This window comes from Salvia splendens, chromosome 21, assembly GCF_004379255.2.
Source record: "Salvia splendens isolate huo1 chromosome 21, SspV2, whole genome shotgun sequence".
Lineage (NCBI taxonomy): Eukaryota > Viridiplantae > Streptophyta > Magnoliopsida > Lamiales > Lamiaceae > Salvia > Salvia splendens.
The window spans coordinates 12,069,725-12,093,506 of record NC_056052.1 but is presented as its reverse complement, the minus strand read 5'-3'; the positions used below and the strand labels follow the sequence as shown (position 1 = coordinate 12,093,506).

Sequence of the window (23,782 nt, the reverse complement as noted above, 5' to 3'; positions counted from 1 at the left end):
AATTTATTTCAAATTAAATGCTAAATAACCAGGATAGATAGCTATAAAATTGAACTATCTTTGAATCAATGAAGGGAAAATTTCAAAATTATTGTATGCATATAGATTAAATACCAACCTATTATCAAAGTAATGTATTCTTATACCATATGATCATCTCCTACAACGTAGGCAAGCATTCTTAAAAAATAACAGATGCTTGATGTGTGTAATCAAGGTATTTCCTGTATAAAAAGAAAGCTCCATAACCACAACTAGTGCAGGAGTAAAACCATGGAACCATCCTTATGAACCAAAGCTACAAGACCAACACCAAATCTACAGTTTACAAAACCGATGGAATCCATTGCCAGCATTCTAGAGGGAAATAGATGATGATTGACAGACCGACGACAGCAGTTATAAGCTGTCAAAAGGAAATTAGCTTGGATCACTAGCTGATCTGCTCATCACTATAGTGTTACAATGACTTGGAGAATTCGCTTATGTGGCTATGATTTTGATATTCTCTTAAGTAGTTTGTACAAACCGAACACGTTATTCTGCTGCCAGAGATATGGAATAAAGAATGAACGGTACTTGGGAGGTGACATTTCGCGATCCATGTAATGCATTGCTGCCATTACCTGTGAATAAAACAATCAATGAGATAACTGATGATGTTTTTGTGCATGTGTGTGTGTAAGAGAGAGCGAGAGTTCAGACCTCCCATGTATTCAAGTCACTCCCACGAGGAATGTAAGGTCTTTCGAGATGCAGCTCTACAAAGAAAGTGCATTTGGCAATATCTTGGAGCTGCATTGTTATTAGAAGAAAGAAATGGAGAAAAGTTAAGTCATTGATCCTAGGAAAAAATATATATTCTCAATTTTTTAGTAAACAGGAAGAATGAGTTACATATTGTTGATCTGTTGCCTGGTTCTTGTTGTTAAAATAGGGTGGAGCAGCAGATGTGCCACCCAAGGTAACGTTGAACGGAAGAGGGAGAAGACCTCGGAATCCATCGTCTATCCATCTTACTTCTCTGATGTAATCAGGGACAAAAAAAGATGATGGGAATCTGTGCCATTCACTTCCAACACACACGACTGAACCTATAATACGTACAAAACTTTGGCAAAGTGAGAAAAGTGTAAACAAAATACACACAACACCAAAGAAAGCCTGCATATGAGGATCAGAATTCTAAGATCCTGGAATATTTGAATAACATTTTTAAGAGATACTGCACAAACACAGCTAGATTATATCAAAGAATATCCAGGATATAACAGAGAATGCAAGTGTGCATATTTGTAAATCTTGTCAACGCCTAATAGGGTTATAATCTATGGGTTATGCTGAGAATCCTCACTATGTATACTAATGTGGTACCCCGTACAAAAGAAGCAGGGGAGTTAGCTTTAAATACGCCGTCTTTAGTCTACAGTTGCCAAATCGCAAGCCACATTTATAAAACTCTCGGGCTATATGACTATCATATTAGAAAAATACTAACACTAACTGAATCCAGCTTTAAGATTTATAAAGCAAATAGCATTTGACAGAAAGATAACATTTTATAAAAAAAGATTATGTCAGGGGTTAGAACCCTAAGAGCTCATTTTTCTTTTTTAGTACACTAATGGCCTAAAATATAGCAATCCAGGCCCACAGTTCGGATACACTAATGATTTTTTAAAATAGAAGGGAACTAATGATGGCTGGATAGAGTAGAGAGTTAGTTATAGTTTATAGCCTAAACATTGAAAAAAGTTCATTACAACCTCAACTTTGATTTAGCATATTTTATAGCCTGAACTCTGAGATTTCAATTATAGCCCAAACTTTGAGAGATTGTTAAATTATAGTCAGCAACAATGTCAAGCTTGTGGCTAATTTCCTATAGTTTAAAAACAAGATTCATTTAATTGATGTATGGGCTTTGCCTACAGTTACAACACAAATCGACAAGTTGAGCAATGAGGACAAATTTTACTGGAAAAGAGCGAAGAACGACTAGTGTCACAGTTTCACCAAAATGTGTCCAATACTGAACCTAAGTTGTTGAGTATCAGTACATCAAAAAGATCGAATTGTCACAGTCGACAAAGTTCAAGCATCAACGAAGGAATTTTTATAAAAAGACTGAAAATATGCAGAAATTTTTTTGACAATATTGTTGTTACCGGCTATAATTAAACAATTTCTCAAAGTTCGGACTACAATTGAAAGTTGAAACTTTTCTCAAAGTCCATGCTATAAAAAAATAAATCTAAATTAGACTATAATAGAATATTTTTTTTTCAAAGTCCAGCCTAGAAAATAAACTAAATCAAAATTGAGGCTATATATACACTGAGAGCTGGGAAGTAGCTATAAACTATGATTAAACCAAGGGAATGTAAAAGGTGCTACCTACCTTCCCCAACATCATCATAGTGCTCCAAATGTTTGTAAATCTCCACAGGAGCTGAATAACCATTGATTAAGGAAAATGTCCTAGAATGAGAGGCACATAAAATGAGTCCAAGAACCAAAGGCCTCACTGCTTTTGCAATCTGTAAAACCACATCAAAAGTAAGTTCAATCAGTTGATTCTGCTCCAACCGAGCCAAATCATAATAATAAGAAGATTGTTTTCTGAAGAAAGAAGCCACACCGTAACAAGAAGAGAAGGATCATTGGGATTGTACTTATCCCGAAATAAATCAGGAAGGCTCTCAATGACAGCTGAAGCAGAAACACAAATAAGAGGGTATATCGGATAAAGGAATCTGCAAAACATCAACCACCATTGTCATCTATATTCAGTGTACACTAGCTAAGTACATTTTACCTCTCTGATTTGATGAAAAGATACTAGAGCAATCATAAAAATTACTCCTCCGTCCCAAGGTAGATGTCTCACTTAACCTTTTTAGTTTGTCCAACAAAAAATGTCACATTTCTTTATTTTGGAAAAAATCACATTTATATATACAAATATGTTTTCACTCCACTCAACACACAAAACAAAATCTCCTAAAATCTTGCGTCATCACCCAAGTATGACATCTATATTGGGATGGAGGGAGCATTATTTTTTCGATTATATACTGATATGAATGCATCGATTGTCTTGAACTAGTGGAGTGGATAATCATGGAAAGTGGTAGTTAGAAGATCACGAAGAAGTGAGCAGAGGTTACTCCATGGGCTTCAGTTACTTTCTAATACAATAATTATTACTTCTATTAAGTCATTATCATTATAGTATTATCTTTTGGAATTCCATGTGTGACGACAACATATATGGTAGGCCTGGAAAAGAGCATCAAAGTATATTATAAGAGAACGATAATGTGGCCAAGACTTTCCTTGTTGGAAAAAGTAATCTATTTGAATACTTATTTCATTCTCATTGAATTCTGTAAGGTTACCATGCCTACTGTACGTTACGCTTCTATTGCAAATATCTTATCGAGAGTAAACGGAGGAGCCGCCTTTCACTTCGTATCATATACAGTGTCTGCTAACAAGATATCCAGAAACCTGAGAGAGTCTTTGCCCATTTTACTTTAGAAGTTTAGGAGTTGGATACACATAGAATTTCATATACATGTTTACGTTATGATAAGGAGACAATCAGATAAAAGGAAGTTTGGCAGTATTTAGGCGTTTTCCAATTTAAGAAATAGCAATGATCCACAACAAAAATATACTCCCTCCGTCCCACCTCAAGTGATTTATATTCTTTTTTTATCCGTCCCACCAAAAGTGAGTCATTTCCCTTTTTGGCAAAAACCAACACTTTCACACTTCCTACTTTATTATATTTCCTACTTTGTTCTCTCTTCACCTCTCTACTATATTCACTCACTTTATTCAATCCACTTAACTCACTAGTCACTAAAAATCACATTTTAATTAAATCCTATGCCCAAAGTAGCGCCTCACTTGAGGTCGGATAGAGAGAGTATTAGTGTTTCTACTAGGAAGAGAAGACTTAGTCATGCAACACCTTTAGAGAAAAAAAGTGCATAGATTAAGGATAAAGATTGTACAAAAGAAGCCAAACCCAAAGAGGATACATTGAGAAAATTTTAAAAAGTTCAAGACTTGAGTCAAAAGAAGAATTTCATTTTTACCTCTCTTCCTTGTGCGGCTGCAAAGACATAAAAGCTAGCCAGATATAGACAGGTGAGATGATGACTAACAAATCCGGAGCATATTTTTTCTTTACAATGGGAAGGATCGCAATGAAGAGAAGCGCAAGGATGAAACAAAAGTTGAAGTTATTGAACCCATTCTTCAGGTAAAACAATTGCCCTTCAGTACCATATAAATGGCTCTCTCCACCACCAAAAACATTATATATCAATAGATTGAGAATGGATGATGTCCACTTTCCATAGTAATATTGGTCAACTACAGCCGATAGTGCCTGTAGAATTTGAAGGGGCGTGTGTAAAGACCATATCAAATAATGGAAGAATTAGAAAATTGGAAGAGATGGCAATGTTTATAATAGGCGTATGAAGAGTGGAGCACGAATTTGGTTAGACATGTTTGAATTGTCGGAAAATTACACTCACCACTAGAAAAAGAGAAGTGATGACACCAGACAGAAATGCATGATAAAACCTTTTCTTGAGGGAGAAAATTGTAAGTGGCAGAAATGCTAGGACTGAGAATGGCCAACCAAGAATAACTCCAGTGGCCGCACTTAAAACTGCAGCAGCGGGCTTCTCGAAGAGATAAAGTGCTGATGATAGAGACATCGCATACATAGAGAATGAACTTGGAAGGAAACCTGTATGTGCAGCAGTAGTCATGAGTTGATGTGAGAATTTGATAAGAATTCAGGCCTCAATGCTACATGCATTGTTTAGGTTAATAAGTCGAAAGTGGTATCTAAATAATTACTCCTTCCGTCCTTTAAAAATAGCAACTTTTGAAGCAACACGGGTTTTAATGCACGATTGGAAAAGTAAGAAAGAGATAGAAGAAAAAGTGATTGAAATATTGTTAGTGGATAATGGGCCCCAACTCATTAGAGAGAGAAAAAAACTTCCTAAAATAGAAAGTGCATAATTTTAAGGGACGGACCAAAACAGAATAGTTGCTATATTTGAAGGACGGAGGGAGTCTATTTTTTGGGAGTAAATGGATATCCATTATTGACCCTCTTCCTTTTTTAAGTCAGAAGTGGAAACTTAAAAAATGCGTATAATGAAGAGTAAGGACCAGGTCATATTAATTGCACTTACTAGTGCTAGCAAAAAAACAACCGCTGGCCAAGCATAGCATTGCCAGTGTATACGAAGCGAGACGTTTCCCATACTTTCTAGAAAGGGCCACAACAAGGGCAGCATCCGCAATTACAGAGAGAATACCAAGAAAAATCCTAACTGCATAAAAGACTCTCACCTGAGTTTTTAGATTAAAAAGAGTCACTATGAGTAGAAAAAGTGGGTTTCAGCATCAAAAAGGGAAGGGATTATGAAGAGACATCTTACTTTTTCTTCTCCAAACCACCAAGAAGCAGGCAAACCGACCAATTTGTGGAAAATAATGTACAAGTATGACCTCAACGCAAACTGGGAGCTGCAGGAATGATGCATAAAGGATGTTGGAATCAAATTGTAAAACATGACAGTGTTTAAGGACTATATCAGAACAAATTTTGATTAGTTTTGTACACTTCCAAGGAACACATTTTAACAGACGGTCACTGACTCTAACAATAGCACAGAGAGTGAAAAGTCTTAAATATCCGTAATCACAAAAGATAAAATTAAGTATGATAATAAAGAGATTGGAGAAGAATACAACATCAACATGAAACAAATACTCCGTACAGTGGGACGGAGGGAGTACGTTGCAGCAAACATATTAATTTTACAGACATGGCGTATATCCTTGAGCAATTATGGAACAGAACATGTAAACAGATTATCATGTTAATGATATTTCCATCTCCCTCAAGGCGTTTGAAACGCAATTCAAAACTAAGGAACGCTAGAAAGGAAAAAAGACAACAACAGACGAACAGATCACTGAATCAATCGCCGCAAAAGAAAACCTAACCGATCAACGAATTACAGAGTCAATTGAAAACAAAAGGAGTAGAGAAAAAAAAAATCGGCGGTGACCTGTATTCCCAGGTTTGGAATCCGGTGTTGTAGAGTAGGAAATGGAGAGGCTCCCAATAATTGAAGACCTCGTCGCAGTCGTGAATAATGTTGGATGAGGCGCTCATGTAGCGCAGCACTGCCAGTGACACGAGCGGCAGGACCCACCCGAGCCTCTGGTCGCCGGCCGGATTTTCCGGTTTGTCCACCTTGGAGTAGGGAGAAGGGGGCGGCGCCGTCTGGAGATCAGGCGGCGAGGAGCGCCGCTGCCTCGTCGTTAGAGCCATTTTCGGTTTTAGTAGTGATGCTTTTTCCCTCTGTTTTTGCTTGTGCTTTCGGTAATGTCAGTCAGCTCCGTGTCTTTCACTTTAAACCACTCGGGTTGGTTCCCATTAATAAAGTTTACTACTCCCTTTTCTTTTTTCTCCCTTTTTTTTGTCAAAGTATAAATGTATATGAAAATTCACTCTTATTTTTATTATATATTTTGACCTATTATTCTATCCTATAATTCAGATAATTCCTTTAAAATGTGATCAGCCATTCCATTGAGGGCTAGGATTTTTTTAAATTAATACTACTCCCTCCGTTTTTTAAAAATAACAACAATTTTCATTTTGGATTGTTCCTTAAATTAGAATCTTTCTATTTTAGGACATGAACCACACAATCTACTAACTGTACTTTCACTATTTTTTCTCTTACTCTCTCTTACTTTACTCATTTTTCTTTTCTTGTCTCTTACTTTACCAATTCTTTTCACTTACTTTACTAAATGCGCATTAAAACTCGTGTCATTTCAAATATTTCTATTTTTTTAATACAGAGGGAGTACTAAGCAAAATCTTCTTTAATTGAACACTCTAACCTACATTGAAAATTTCATTACTCGACTTCTTTTCAGTCGATCAGGAGAAGACGAGAAATATATTTCTTGGTAAGCGGTAACTATTAATTTATAGGTGATTTCACTTTTCGATTTTTTTATTTTTAATTTCATTTAACTATGGCAAAATCTTAGTAAGTATTCCATCTGTCACATTCAAGATATCCATATTCTTGAGTGACACGAGATTTTAGAAAGAGTCATTAGATGGAGTTAGCAGAGAGAAAAAAGTAGTTGAATATTGTAATATAGAGAGAGGAATTTATTTCTAAATATAGATAGTTGACATCTGGATTGGTAAACTAAAAAAGAAAGGTAGACATCTTGAATAGGACGAGGGAGTACTATACTCCCTCCGTCCCACAAAGTTTGTCGCATTTTACCATTTTTGTCCGTCCCACAAAGTTTGTCGCATTTTACCATTTTCGTCCGTCCCACAAAATTTGTCCCAATTAGAGTTTTCAAAAATAGACATTAAATACACATCTCAATCCCCTCAATGTGTGACCCCTTATTCCACTACACACCTCTATTTAATACAAAGTCAAATAATTTCTTATATTGGTTAGATATATGTTGGACAGTCTAAAATATTTCGCCGGGTCAAACTAGGACAAACTTTATGGGATGGAAAGAGTATTTATTTTATTATGAGAATTAAGATATAAACATGCATTGATATTTTTTGGTTAGATATTGTTGGACAGTCTAAAATATTTAGGTATTTATATATACTAATGTGATTGTAATTTTTTCAAATGTATACTTATATTGACTATATAAAGTGTACTCTTTTCATTTCGTGGTAATAGATGTGTCTCTTTTTGGAACGTAAATTGAAATATATGTGTTTAATGTGTACAGTGAAGAGAGTAAAAAAGATAGAGAATGAAGTAAAAGAGATATAGAAAAAATAAAGTAAGATAGAGAATAACATATTGAAAAGCAAGTGTATTACTCCCTCTATCTCATAGTAGATGTCACACTTTCCTTTTTAGTTTGTCCCACAAAAGATATCACATTTCCTCTCACATCAATTATAAAATTATATTTTCTCTCACGTAACACACAAAACAACATCTCCTAAAATCTCATGTCATCTCCCAACTGTGCCATCTTCTTTGGGACGGATGGAGTACTATTTTATTATATAAATAACTCTATTATATTGGAATGTTCTAAAAATAAATACGACTCTATTAACGTGGAGCAGATAGAGTTATAGTAGAGTCTCAGCTAGAAATATTTTTTGCATCCGCCACTGGTTATAATAATTGTTTATGTAAAATCCAAATTTTGTTAGTTAGTAAATAAAAATGGATTATAATAATTTAAATAAAATCACAAATAAAATGTCTTAACTGACCGGGTAAAAGACTAATATGCCCTTAATGGTCTTAGAGGTAAAATGGTAAAAAGTGGCACCTAAAATGTGATTATCCATCGTTTTGGACTTGTGATTATTTAGACATTGATTACTCAAAAGATGCGAACGCCTATTTTCTGGGTATCATTTTGTAGTTCAGTCAAATTAGAAGAGAAATAGGATTTATAGTTATTAGTCTTATTTGGGCCTGCACAAGGCTGTGCGTTGGCTTGGCCTGGACTGGATTGTGCGTTGGCCTGGACTGTGTCTAGGCTGGAATTTTAGTAGTCCTGGGCTTGGTCCTGGATTTGAAAATTGGCCCAATTGAAACTCATTTCCACTGGTGTGCCCAACCCAACCCATTTTTAATCAGACCATGTACTCCCTTCGTCCCAAGATAAGCGACTCACATTCCTTTTTGGGACGTCCCAAGATAAGTGAGCCATTTCATTTTTTGGTATTCTTTCTCTTACTTTATTAACTCTCTTTTTTTATTCACTTTCCAGTTTATTAACAAAATCTCATTTCCTTAAATCCCGTGGCGAAAAGTTTGTGCTCACCTATCTTGGGACGGAGGGAGTATTATTTATTAACGGAAATCAATAAATCAATAATTGATTCATTTACGTATTAGGTAAGTCTGAAGATTTAATCAAATAATCAGGATATTAAATACATTAGATCTTAATTAAATCCGAAAACCTACATAACTAGAAATACTTTAACAAGAGTTAAATTGCTCTAATTAGGCTGAGCCGATTTTAAAAGGTCCATCTGCCTAGGCCCAAAATCCGTATAGGCTCAAGGACTTAAAGGGAAAAATCCTAAAGTGTGTTTTTCACTCAGTGCTATTATAAATATCAATGTTTTAAAAATCGGACCCGTAAGCGAACATGCAAAGCTACTGGTTCATGGTTTAACAGGTCCAGTCGGTTCAATCACTGGTCGAACAGTTTTATTGTTACAAATACACATAATTAAATATACAATCTACAAAATATATTAAATTTACATATAATTAATAATGTATCAAAAATATTAACCTTATATTTTAGTTCAAAATATAAATATGAAGATTAAGTAGTAAATCACAAAATTTCATAAATATTTGTGTTGGTAAATAAAATTAAACATACGATTCATTAGTTATTGTAGTTAAAACAATTTAATATTTTATATATAATTAGATAAATTCATTATAATTAAAAAGTTTATTGAACAAAATAATATTATACTATTAATATATAATTAAACATGGATAATTAGTTATTTTACTTAAAAATATTAATATCAATGGTTAGTGTATAAATTAAATATATACAATAAAGTTATTAATATTAAGTAATAATAAATTATATTTACATATAAAAAATATTAAATTTATATATAATTACAAACTCATACTAAAATTTAGTGATTTATAATTAACAATCTCGTGAGAGAATATAAAATTAAAATGAATTATTAGTTTAGGTGGATAAAAATTTCGTTTTTAGTGTACAACAAAAATTAATGTTCAAACTTTTTCAAAATGGCCATATGATGAAGTGGTTAAGGTCTTGGTATCTAGTGTAGAGGTCATGAGTTCAAGTCCTACCAAAAACAAATTTTGAAACTATTATTTTGTAAAGCAAAAAATCGGTTTCCGGTTCATGGTTGGACCGGTCCAACCGGCCGGTTTCGCCGGTCCACGGCGGTTCAACGTGTTGGTGGTTTCTAGGGGTGAACCGGACTGAACTGCCTACCGGTTCGCGGTCAAACCGATCGAACCGGCTGGTCCTGTCCGGTTTTTAAAACATTGATAAATATTTATCACATGCCTTCGCTCGATCGATACGTTTTTATTTAATATTACCCTCTTCGTCCCAATTAAATGATACATTTATATTTTTATTAATTTTTTCTCAACAATACACCAACACTTTTTTTCTTTCTCATATTAAATATTCAACTCTATTTATCTCTCTATTTAAGATTTACACCCACTCTTTCCCTCTTCAATTAGCCACATTAACCAACAGTTCATAAAAAATCTCATGGCGACTAAGAAACATGTCATCTTAGCCGGGACGGAGGAAATAGTATTAGGTTGACAGGTTTATTTTTGTTAGATTTATTTATGACAAGAAATTTACCTACACTTACTAATTTTTCTCAGTTTACTTCATAACAAATAAAAGTAAACGAATTAAAATGTTCAAATTCAGTGTATAACTGGGTTGATGTATCTAATTAAAATGTTAAAATGTTCAAATAGGTGGAATGGGGGCTTCCAAAAATTGACGAGTGAACCAGCCGCAAGAGAGCAGAGTCCACTTGTGTGCCGTAAAAGATTGTGTTCGTTGCGTGGGTGTTGGCACGACACATCATCTCTATACGATCATTGACGAGTCACCTCAGCACACCCGAAGGGACGGGTTAAAACTCGCCTCTCTATACCTTCAAGTATATACAACGCCTCTTGCTTTCCTATGTGGGATTATGTAACATATTTTTATCAATGCAGCAGCAAAGAAAGTGATGGATGCATAGTTCAATAATGAGGCTTTTAATTTTATTGGGTATGGAGAAAATAGGATCCACATTTCCTTGTACACTTTCCTCCCATCAGCCATTTAAGAATCCACAATTTCCATTTATAATTGTATATAGCACAAGAGGAAGAGGGCATAGAGGTGTGGTGTTTAGAAAGAAACCCAAATAGGAGTACCAACAAAAGATTCAATCACTAATAATGAAAATGTTAAGCCACTGCAAACTAAACCACACCTCTATCGTTTTGTTATGAAGTACTAGAATAAAACTTATCAGACATAAAATCTCCAAAATTATTAAACACAAAAATGCAAGTCGCCTCATCGATATAAGGCTTATTAGAGCATCCACAGTGGGGCGGACGATGCCTGATGCATCGTCCGCGCCCTATACATCGTCCGCGAACGATGGCGTCGGAACACGCATCGTCCGCGGTATCGTCCGCCCCACTGCGGGTCACGCGGACGATACCGCGGACGATGCAACGCGTTTTCCTTTTTTTCTGAAATTTTTATCTATTTAAACCTCCATTTCTCTTTCATGTCCCACACCAATAATTCTCTCGCATCTCTCACTTTCTCCACACACCAATATTTCACTCCCAATCTTTCTCACTGAAAAAATGAGACCCGGCGACGACTGGAGTACCTCGGAGGGCATTACTCGGGCCTTGACTCGGGCCATATTCGATTGCGTTCATGAGGTTGCGGCGGAATGCTTGGCCGAAATAGAGCGCGAAGCGGTGGAGCAGGCCAAGGCGGCGGTGCAGATCCCACGTCCGATTCGACATCGGACGTTTGTCCGTCACGAGCAAGACGTAGCTCACCAACGTCTGTTCGCAGACTATTTTGGCGAGGAACCACGGTGGGGCCCGACGGTTTTTCACCGCCGTTTTAGAATGAGGCGAGATCTTTTTCTCAGCATTGTCCAAACGTTGGAGGCACGTGATGAATACTTCCAGTATCGGGAAGATGGCATCGGCAGACCTGGACTTACGCCGTTGCAGAAGTGCACGGTTGCTCTCTGGCAGTTGGCCTACGGCACCACGACGGACATGTTTGTCGAGTACCTTCACGTCGGGGACACAACTGCCCGCGAGTGCCTGAAGAATATTTGTAGGGGAGTTGTTGTAGCACCCCGAAAAATTTGTGACTTTTTTTTATTATTCTTCTTATTTGATGGCTTATTTTTTTTATTATTAATGTGGATGTTGAATAAGAATTTCTTTTGTAGAAATTGAGTCTCTATGTGTTTGAGTTTATTATGTGAAATTAGTTGTTGTGGGTTATGTGAGTTAATGTGATTAAGCTTCCAATGCGTGAATTAAATTAAATGGGATCATGCATAATCATTCTAGCCATTTTATTTGAAATTTTCGGCCCTCCTATTTATTGGAAATAATACTTTCTTTCTTGGATTTAATTAATTGTTTTGGGATATTTATCCAAATTAAATCCTACAATACCTTGCCAAATCTTTCCTTAGCCTATTTATATTGGGATTTAAATTATTTCCTTGTGGAAATACTTATAATTTTCGCCCCTTCCCTTCTTTTCTACTTGGAGATTCTTGAATTATTTTGTTCCTATTTTATGGGATTCTTTCTCTCCAAATAAATTTGAGTTGAACCATATCTCCATATCTCTATTTAATTAATCAAAAAATCCCCACAACCTCAATTTCCTTCAAAAGTACACGCCTATTCCCTATTCTTTTTCTTCCACCAATTTTAATTTGTTTTATTTAAGTGGGGGAGTAATTCTTGAATAAATAGAACAAAAAAAACCCTAACCCTATTTTCCTCATTCTCAAGCCTCCCTCTCTCCCTCCCACACGTTTTCTCCCTCCCTCTCTTCATCCTCTCCAAAATTACTTCCAATCCTTGTTCTTGCATCCATTGGAGTTTGATTTTCAAGAGTTCCCGACGAATCGCATCAATCTTTGCTTCTACCGTTTGGTTTTCGATCCAAGAAGGTATAATTGAAAATTTTCCTCATCTTCTCCATTGAAACCTTGTTCTTGATTCCTTCATGCATATAGTGAGTGTAGGAATCTTAGATCGCATAATTAATCGGTGGGAATTTGTGTTTGTATGAGAACAATTGTGAATATGCGATTTTGAATGAATATGGGTGAAGTTTGAATGAATCATTTGTGAATAATGTGTGATTATATGAGAACTTGATTGTGAGAACCTTTTGAAGCATGATTGTGTGTTGGAAGCATGAAAAATTTGTGTTTGGATGAATGAGGAAGAAACCCTAATTTCGAAATTGTGAAGCCTGAAAACTGTGGTGTTCGGACAGTGGATTCTAACGTGTGTTTGACTGACCAAACGATTGAATTTTGAAACGATATTTTAACTGAGTAAACTTCAAGGTGTTTTCTGTGTTTTGTGTGAATTTCAGCCCCTTTTGACGAAATATGAAATTTTAATAAATGTTTGAAGATGACTGCGCAATTCTGCCAGAAACTTGTATTCTCGCCCAGAAAGTTTCGTTTTCTATTTGACTGACTAAATGGCCTCCTTTTGATGTGAAATTTTGAACTAGATGAAATTTGAAGTGTCTTCTGAGTTGCGTGAAAATTTCAGCCTCATTGGACAACGGATGGATTTTTGGTGAATTTTTCAAACCAACCGCGCAGTTCTGCCAGATTTGTTGTTATGTGGAAATATCACTTGTTGCCAAGTTTGAGTGAATTATATGATGCATGTATGATTTAGGAATGTATCTTATGAGGTGGTTATGTGTTATACGTTGATGTATGCTAGGGTGTTGTTTCGTTATGGTTGTGAACGTTTGGGATGTGTAAATTAAAGAGACGATGAAAGGAGCGTTAGGGCATGCATGATAATTGTTGTGATGGAAGGCTGATTGTGCTATATATTTATGGTGTTGACAAAGATTGTTGTGCGTACGTGGGTGCGAAGAGCAAGTGTTTCAATAAAGTTGTGAACAATGTTTTGTAAGCAATCGAGGTGGGCTTTTTTTAACTAAACTCTTTTATTTTTCCAAAGTATGATTGTGGAGCTTTAAGGGTGGTTTAAAGTGTTATGTCATGCCGTGATTGTTTTGATGTTGAGATTGCTGCCTGATGCCTAGTTCGTTTGAGCTTGCTCCGTTAGGCTATAGGGCTATGTTGAGATTGTGCTTGATGCCTAGTTTGTGAGTTCGCTCCATTAGGCTATAGGGCTATGATAAACGAATTCGGGTCTGAGTAGGGCCGTAAACCCTATCAGGCTGTGTACACAGAGGGGATCTTGTGCCGTCCTTGCTAGTCGGCCGGTCTCATGGGCGAATAGTGTGGCCACACTTTCGTCGCACTATGGTAAGATGATGTGAATGATTGATTGTTGAGAAAGTGGGGAGATTGTTTTTCCTGGCCAGGCTATGAAACTATTTTTGTGATACTCGATGATATTTCTTTTCTAAAATATTAAAACTCGAGTTCACTATGGTATGGATGACATAACTTTTATCAAATATTTTGGCGTGTGTCAACTGAGTATATCAAGTACTCAGCCCTGCATATGTTTTCTTTATGTGCAGGTTGAGCGGTGATGTTGCGGCGGATGTTGAGTCGAGCCTTAAGAAATTCCGGATGCGTCGTGTCTTCATACATAGGCGTCTCCCTTTGACTCTTTAGATACCTTTATTCCACTGCCTTGTTTCGAATCGTTTTTTTATAAAGTCTTTCATTTTGCTCTACACTACTTTATGACATTATTTACCTTGAGACATTAATCCGTTGTTTAACTATTCGATAGACCAAAATATTTCTTTTTGAAGTTAATTGGGTTTTCATATTCAATCTCGTCCTTTATTGTTGTCTTTCATTGCGTCCCCCTTTTCTTCCCCGCTCCTTAGTCCCTCCCCTCGTCACGTTTTCCCCGTCTTCACTATCCTTAGTAAGGGCGGTCGTGACAGTTGTGGAGGCTTATAGCAACACCTATTTACGAAAGCCGACTGCTGAGGATTGCCAGGCCCTGATGAAGATGCACGAGACGCGCACGACTTTCCTGGAATGCTAGGGAGCATAGATTGTATGCACTGGGAGTGGAAGAATTGTCCAACGACATGGAGAGACCAATATACCAGTGGATACAAGGGCAGCCACCCGACGATGATCCTCGAAGCCGCCGCTGACCTTCGGCTCTGGATCTGGCATGCTTACTTCGGTGTAGCTGAAGGGGTAGGCAGCGGAAGCGTGCGTTCTAATGGATCACATAAAATTCTGATTTATTTAGCAGATTATTTAGACAAATTCTATTCGCGTAATTTTCACATGTATCATGCTCATAACTTGAATTTAAACATGCTTTAGCACAAATAATCCCTAAAACACGCTTGCTACGGAGTTAGCCAATTTACCTCGTTGATTCACTGAAGAATCGAAGATGGCTCATGTCTTCTCCACGATAGGTAGTCTAGGCCTATCTAGGTTGTAAAATTCTTATTTTTCTTTGTTCAGAACTAACCGTGTTACCTTAAAGTGGACGGCGCCCACAACCGGTCTACTAAAACAAAGACTTAGACTTTGTTACGTTACTTATACATTTAAATATGCAATAAACATCCATTAAATTTAAAACATAACAATATTATGATAAAAATAATCTGTTTCATTCCTTTGGAAAATAACATATAGAGTTTTACAGTATTCAATTACTCGAAAGGTGATTTCTAGTATACAAACTCTAACAATCTCCCACTTATACTCAAAACAGCTTTCGAGTATACAAAATATAGGTGCACACGTCTAATTCTCCCACTTATACTAAAAGTGAGTTGAGGTCTTGAATGAGTCGAACTCCCATCCCTTCAACATGGCATTCGAACGGTTTCACCGCCAATGCCTTTGTAAAAGGATCTGGCAGGTTGTTCTCTGACGCAATCTTGACCACTTGTATGTCTCCTCTCTTCACTATATCTCTAATGATGTGATACTTCCTCTCTATGTGTTTGCTCGCTTTGTGAGCTCTTGGTTCTTTCGAGTTTGCCACAGCACCAGAATTGTCACAATAGATGGTGATGCTCTTGGGCAGATTCGTAACCACACATAAATCCATAAAGAAGTTCTTGAACCATACAGCCTCTTTTGCAGCCTCTGAAGCGGCCACATACTCGGCTTCCATGGTCGAGTCCGCGATGCATTTTTGCTTCACACTCTTCCAAATTATGGCTCCACTTCCTAAAGTGAACACATATCCAGAAGTAGATTTTCTCGAGTCTTGATCAGATTGAAATTTAAGTCAGTATATCCCAAAGGACAGAGCTCTGCTGCATTGTAAACTAGAGCATAGTCCTTAGTCCGTTTAAGGCACTTGAGTATGTTCTTTACGGCAGTCCAATGTCCTTGGCCTGGATTCGACTGATATCTTGCCACCATGCCAACAGCAAAGCAAATATCAGGCCTTGTACAAAGCATAACATACATGAGACTTCCAACTGCCGAAGCATATGGAATCCTTCTCATCTCTTCTATCTCAAATGACGTTTTGGGGCACATCTCTTGAGATAGATGGATGCCATGTCTAAAAGGTAAGAAACCTTTCTTGGCATCTTGCATGCTAAAGCGACTAAGTACAGTATTGATGTAGGGTTCTTGAGATAAGCACAACATCCTCTTTTCACGATTCCTAAAAACCTTGATCCCGAGTATGTGTCCCGCGTCTCCCATATCCTTCATCTCGAACTGGTTCGACAACCAAGTTCGTACTGATGACAACATCTTTTTATTGTTTCCAATTAGAAGAATGTCATCTACATCTAAAACCAAGAACACAACATTCCCCTTTTCAACCTTCTTATAAACGCAGCTTTCATTTGGGCACTTTTCGAATCCAAACTTATGAATAGTTTGATCGAAACACTGGTTCCATGACCTAGATGCTTGCTTGAGGCCATAAATTGACTTCTTAAGCTTCCAAACCATGTGTTCCTTGCCCTTCATGGCATATCCTTTGGGTTATTCCATGTAGATGGTCTCCCCAAGACTCCCGTTCAAGAACGCATTCTTAACGTCCATCTGTCATACATCCCAATCCATGTAAGCTGCAATAGACAACAGTATCCGGATCGATTTGAGCATGACCACCGGGGAGAAGGTTTCATCGTAATCGATACATTCCCTTTGGGTGTACCCCTTGGCCACTAGTCTTGCCTTAAAGACTTTAACTCATCCATCGAGTCCACGTTTATGTTTGTATATCCACTTGCTCCCATGGCAGTACAGCCTTCGGGTAGGACGGACAAATCGTACATGTCTTTGTCTATCATAGATTGTAGTTCCGAATCCATTGCTTTCACCCATTCGCAATGATAGACATCTGCCTGCGCCTCTGCAAAGTTCCAGGGATCTAATACATTGTTGTCCGAGGAGTGATCCATAGATTCCCCAAAACCAATGTATCTATCGGGCTGTTGAGAGACCCTCCCACTGCGGCGCGACACTACAATACTTGGAGTTGAAGTTGAAATTTCAGGAATTGTTTGTACACTAGGTATGGGTTCTTGGTTAATGGTACTTGTGACAGAAGTTAGCTCGCCAAGAGCCACTTCACTGCCGGGTTTATGATTCATTATATAATCTTCCTCTCAAAATGTCACGTGAGTACTCACAATAACTTTCTTGTCTCGGAGACTATAGAATTCATAAGTTTTCGATCCTCTAAGGTACCCTATAAACACACATACCTCCGTCCTTGATCCCAGCTTAGTTGGATCCTTTTCCAATACATGAGCCGGGCAACCCCAAATCATGATATGTGCTAGATTAGGCTTACGCCCAGTCCACAACTCATAAGGAGTAGTAGGTACGGATTTTGACGGTAAGTTATCTAAAGTATGACTTGCAAAAAGCAAGACATGTCCCCAAAACGAAATAGGTAGCCGTGCAAAACTCATCATCGACCAGACCATGTTCAACAAGGTCCTATTCCTTCTTTCAGCCACACTGTTCTGCTGAGGCGTGCCCGACGCGGTTAGTTGGGATTCAATTCCCGCCACCGATAAGTAGTCCAAAAACTCGGTACTGAGGTATTCGCCTCCGCGATCAGATCGCAGGCTTTTGATACTCTTTCCATGATACGTCTCCACATATGCCTTAAACTCTTTGAACTTGTCAAAAGATTCAGACTTGCCTCTTGCCTCTGTTGAAATTGGTCCACATAGTGAAGGGGTTGGCAGCGGAAGCGTGCATAAAATCCAATCACATGAGTTTGATCTATTTAACAGATTATTTAGACAAATTCTATTCGTGGAATTATCACATGTATCATGCTCGTAACTTGAATTTAAATCATACTTTAGAACAAATAAATCCTTAAACATGCATACTACTGAGTCAGCCAATTTACCTTGTTGATTCTCAAAAGAATCAAAGATGGCCTGCGTCTTCTCCACGTGAAGATCTTCAGAACTCAACCTCGGATCTTCTGTCTGGTGTCCCGAACTGTATACTGATATTTGTGTGGGTAAATCTCACCAAAATACTAGGACTCGAATAACGAAGACAGAACTCTACTCACGGAAGAAGCAATTTTCGAACTCTCTCTCTCTAAAGGGGGGGACGAAAATTTTAATGAGAATAAGTATGTTTTCTGTCTCCTTTATTCTCCTATTTATATTAAGTCACATATTGGGCCCAGTCAGGGATCTAAGGAAGAATTTGGACATAGCCTCACCCAATTAGCTTTTTAGTAATTGAATTGAACCCACAATTTAATACAAGCTTATATTGGAATATTACAAGCAGCCACTACAGAAGTAATATTGCACTGCCTTTCCAAATCCAAAAATTACAAGTGTTCCGGGTTTCCTTTAATTTGTTTAATTCATTTCCCGCGCTTAAGATAGAAACATCCATTAATTAATTAATGTCTGCTACGGACTTAATTAATTAACATATTTTAATCTCCAAGAGTGGACTTAGCAAGAAACTCTTATTTATTATTCATAGAGTAATCAAACTCCAACTAGCTAGGTTCTGAATAATAAAACCTTGTTTCGAGCTCCTCTTGTGGATGTTATCAAACGAGACTCTCCTCGCGCGCGATTCAATATAATAGCAATCCTAGCACCGCCAGATAATGATCACCACTACCCAATATACCTGGATCGTTGGGTGACGAAAAACCCGCACCTTTGGTAAGTCAAAGTAGTAGATACTCAATGTCGTATGCTCAATGCTAACGTACATTGATTAAGAAATTAATTATCAAGACCTCTTCTTTCAGTAGATATCATAAAGACTCATCTTTCTGTTAGATCCATTCAGTGCTATACCACACCAATGTCATCATATTTCAATAAGGCTTAGAAATAATCGGACTACATTGCAACCTTTCACAATAGGTAGTCTAGGCCTATCTAGGTTGTGAAATTCTTATTTTTCTTTGTTCAGAACTGACCGCGTACCTTAAATTGAGCGCAGCCCACAACCGGTCTACTAAAACAAAGACTTAGACTTTGTTATGTTGACTTATACATTTAAATATGCATTAGACATCCATTAAATGTAAAACATAACAAGATTACGACAAAAATAATCTGTTGCATTCATTGGAAAATAATTATTAGAGTTTTACAGTATTCAATCACTCGAAAGGTGATTTCTAGTATACAAACCCTAACAATCTCCCACTTATACTCAAAACAACTTTCGAGTATACAAAACAGTAGTGCACACGTCAAATTTCACCCACTTATACTGAAAGCGAGTTGAGGTCTTGACCACTTGTATGTCTCCTCTCTGCACTATATCTCTTATGATATGATACTTCCGCTCTATGTGTTTGCTCGCTTTGTGAGCTCTCGGTTCCTTTGAATTTGCCATAGCACCAGAATTGTCACAATAAACTGTGATGCTCTTGGGCAGATTCGTAACCACACCTAAATCCATAAGGTAGTTCTTGAACCATACTGCCTCTATTGCAGCCTCCGAAGCGGCCACATACTCGGCTTCCATGGTCGAGTCCGCGATGCATTTCTGCTTCACACTCTTCCAAATTACGGCCCCACCCCCTAAGGTGAACACATATCCTGAAGTAGATTTCTCGAGTCCTGATCAGCTTGAAAGTCTGAATCAGTATATCCCGAAGGACAGAGCTTGACTGCATTGTAAACTAGAGCATAGTCCTTAGTCCGTTTAAGGTACTTGAGTATGTTCTTTACTGCAGTCCAATGTCCTTGGCCCAGATTCGACTGATATCTTACCACCGTGCTAACAGCAAAGCAAATATCAGGCCTTGTACAAAGCATAACATACATGAGACTTCCAACTGCCGAAGCGTATGGAATCCTTCTCATTGCTTGTATCTCAGACGGCGTTTTAGGGCACATCTCTTGAGATAGATGGATGCCATGTCTAAAAGGTAAGAAACCTTTCTTGGCGTCCTGCATGCTAAAACGACTAAGTACTGTGTCGATGTAGGGTTCTTGAGATAAGCACAACATCTTCTTTTCTCGATTCCGAAGAACCTTGATCCCGAGGATGTGTCCCGCGTCTCCCATATCCTTCATCTCGAACTGGTTTGATAACCATGTTCGGACTGATGACAACATCTTTTTATTGTTTCGAATTAGAAGAATGTCATCTACATATAATACTAAGAACACTACATTCCCTTTTTTAACCTTCTTATACACACAGCTTTCATTTGGGTACTTTTCAAATCCAAACGTGCGAACAGTTTGATCGAAACACTGGTTCCACGATCTAGATGCTTGCTTAAGGCCATAAATGGCCTTCTTAAGCTTCCAAACCATGTGTTCTTTGCCCTCTATGGCATATCATTCGGGTTGTTCCATGTAGATGGTCTCCTCAAGACCGCCATTTAGAAACGCAGTCTTAACGTCCATCTGCCATACATCCCAATCCATGTAAGCTGCTATAGACAACAATATCCGGATCGATTTGAGCATGGCCACTGGGGAGAAAGTCTCGTCGTAATCGACACCTTCCTTTTGGGTATACCCCTTAGCCACTGGTCTTGCCTTGAAGACTTTAACTCGTCCATCGGGTCCACGTTTACGTTTATATATCCACTTGCTGCCAATGGCAGTATAGCCTTCGGGTAGGAAGGATAAATCGTAGACGTCTTTGTCTATCATAGATTGTAGTTCCGAATCCATTGCTTTCACCCATTCACAATGATCGACATCTGCCAGCGCCTCCGCAAAGTTCCAGGGATCTAATACATTGCTATCCGAGGAGTGATCCATGGATTCCCCAAAACCAATGTATCTGTCGGGCTCATGCGAGACCCTCCCACTGTGGCGCGGCTCTACAATTCTTGGTGTAGAAGTTGAAGTTTCGGGAATTGTTTGTACACTTGGTACTTATTCTTGGTTAACGGAACTTGTGACAGAAGTTAGCTCTTCAAGAGCCACTTCACTGCTGAGTTTATGATTCATTACATAGTCTTCCTCTAAGAATGTGGCGTGAGTGAACACAATAACTTTCTTATCTCGGAGACTAAAGAATTCATAACTGATAAGGCTAATTTCATGCATAGGTCTAGGGGATAAATCCGTGAATTTACTGGGTCTAACACATGTTTTAAGCCAGGTGTATAGAAGAAATTTGCCAGGTCCAGGAAAAGAAGGAGGCAATCACACGCCCGAGGAAACTGGCGAATAAGTGAACGTTGTGAAAGAAATTGCAAGACGGAGTAAATCTCAGAACTGAAGGGTAGAATGGTGATTTCTACGAAGGTTCTAGAAGATTATGTCCGTGTCTATAAAAGGAAGGATGCATGCATTCTGGAGGGACCTTCTCGGTGGAGGCCTCACTAACAGTCTGCAGCTAGTTCACTTTTCTATACACTTGGGTTCTTAGAGGGAAATTCAGGGGTTTCGCACTTGGGTTCACCTTTAGCTTTCATACATTTGTTGTTGGGTTGTAACACCGTCCTATTGAGGGCGAAGAAACAAGCTCCACTTTAGTGCTTTCGTGTTTCGTATTTCACCGAGCTTCGTTGTTCGAAGCTCGGCCTTCCGATTTCGCCGAATATTTCTGTGTTTAATGCAAGTTTCATTTTCTATTATGACGTTGGTGTTGATTTCTGATTTGGTTGTCGAGATTTTCTGGAGTTTGCGTTAGTTTGCCTGTGTTGGATGCGTTTCGCAATTGTTTTCTGAACTTATGCAGGTTAATGGTTGAATCTGGGTGATCGGAGTTTGCTGGTGGTTGAATCGGAGATTTAAGTTTGGTGTTGTTGCTAAGTTGTGTGCGATTGCTGGAAATTGGAGTTGATCAGGGTAGATCTGTTAGATCGGAAGTTATGGAGTGGAATCTAGTTGTTGTTGGTTTCAGATTGCTTGGATCCGAAGTGGATTAAGCGTTCGACGTGAGATCTGAGCAGAGTTGGTTTATTTTGATGCCTAGTCTTCAAGTTTTCATTTCTCTTCATCTAGTATATGTAGATCTGGGTTATTTCTGGCTTGTCGTAAGTTTCCGACGACCAAACTTTTACATTCTGTTCGAATCTGGGTATGTGCTCTGTTTACTTCATCTTCGTGTTTAAATCCGTTGAAGAAAAGCTTGCCGTAGTTAGTTATTTTCTCAGTCAGTTATTTGCAGCTTTTCTGCCGTACTCGCTATTTCTGGGTCATGGTCCCCACTGTTAGTTGTTTCCTGTCTAGCTAAATTAGGTAGTCGTTTACACAGTCTAGGAAGTGAATTCAATATATCGAAGTCTTGATGATGTTTGGTCTCAGCATGTTTACAGCTTTCTAGGTCTAGTGTTTACATTTCCTGCCTAGGTCTAGTAGTAGTTATATCTTAACCCTGTTTGCGTGGCAGCAACTGCCTTTGTCAAGAGTCTCTAAATGCTTTCTTATGTATCCATCTTCGTGGGATCGACCCTTGCTTCTCTATACTAATCCATAGTATTCGGGTTGAGGGATCTTTGAAGGAGAGTTTGTGTGTACAACGACAGAGTATTCCTTGTTACATTGAGTTCCTAGACCAAGTGATCTAGTGGATTCATAGGACTTGGTGTCTCGACCTAGCATCGCATTTTCACAACAAACGAAAACACATAACAACCTCTGTACTTCAAATGGCGCCGTTGCCGGGGATGGATGGCGTATTTTGTGATTGTTTTTAGAGGTTTTTGGCGTACATAGTTTTGATTTATTTTTCTTTTATTTTTCAGTTTATGAGCAGAGGCTCGCGGACTGGATTCTGGAGTAACTCATCTAGGTGGAAGGACGATAGATTTATTTGGCAGATCAAAGATACAGCATCCACGGTCACCACCAGATCAGGGTTATCTACGGGAGATCCATTTCCGTTCGGTTCGGAAAGTGAAGAGGATTGGAATTCATCCGGAAGGGAGGATCCCAAGTCACCACCAGAGTAGGAAACAAAGTCAGAAACAGAGGAAGTAGTCATGGCGCAAGTAGTAGATCCAGATCCAGAGATCGGTTCGTTAACCCCCCATTTAGATGGAGAACCAGCTCAAGCTATAGTGATGAATCCATGCCAGAGGACTATTGAGATCAAGACAAACGTACTCGGCAATGTGCCAACGTTCTCTGGCATAGAAATGAGTGTCCGTACGAGTTCCTAAATGAATTCAGTAAGTTGTGTGGTATTCAGAAGCGGCCGAATGATGCAACAGAGGAGGATTATCGCCTACGTGCAATTTCGTTTGCCTTGAAGGGGGAAGCCAACACGTGGTTATTGAGGTTGCCCCCGGATTCTATCCGCACATGGAGGGATTTCAAGTTAGAATTCTTAGATTATTTCTTCCCATCCAACAAGACGAATGCACTGAAAAAAGAAATATTAGAGTGTAAGCAGGATTATGACGAATCTTTGAGTCAGTATTGGTCGAGATTCAAGGGGTTGTTGGATGCATGCCCGAATCACTGAATGATAGAGGCAGAG

At 38.2% G+C, this 23,782-nt stretch overlaps 1 protein-coding gene across 1 annotated transcript; it reads right to left on the bottom strand.

The window, feature by feature from the left end:
* Positions 1-205: 205 nt before the first annotated feature.
* LOC121783551 (dol-P-Man:Man(6)GlcNAc(2)-PP-Dol alpha-1,2-mannosyltransferase-like) lies at positions 206-6,454 on the bottom strand. The gene is made up of 10 exons (XM_042181656.1): positions 6,117-6,454; positions 5,481-5,568; positions 5,232-5,391; positions 4,557-4,774; positions 4,110-4,405; positions 2,642-2,756; positions 2,402-2,540; positions 898-1,094; positions 706-795; positions 206-626 (listed from the first exon to the last, which is right to left on the bottom strand). The coding sequence occupies exons 1-10, from the start codon at positions 6,380-6,382 to the stop codon at positions 492-494; spliced, it is 1,704 nt and encodes a 567-aa protein (XP_042037590.1). The 5' UTR covers positions 6,383-6,454; the 3' UTR covers positions 206-491.
* Positions 6,455-23,782: the final 17,328 nt, after the last annotated feature.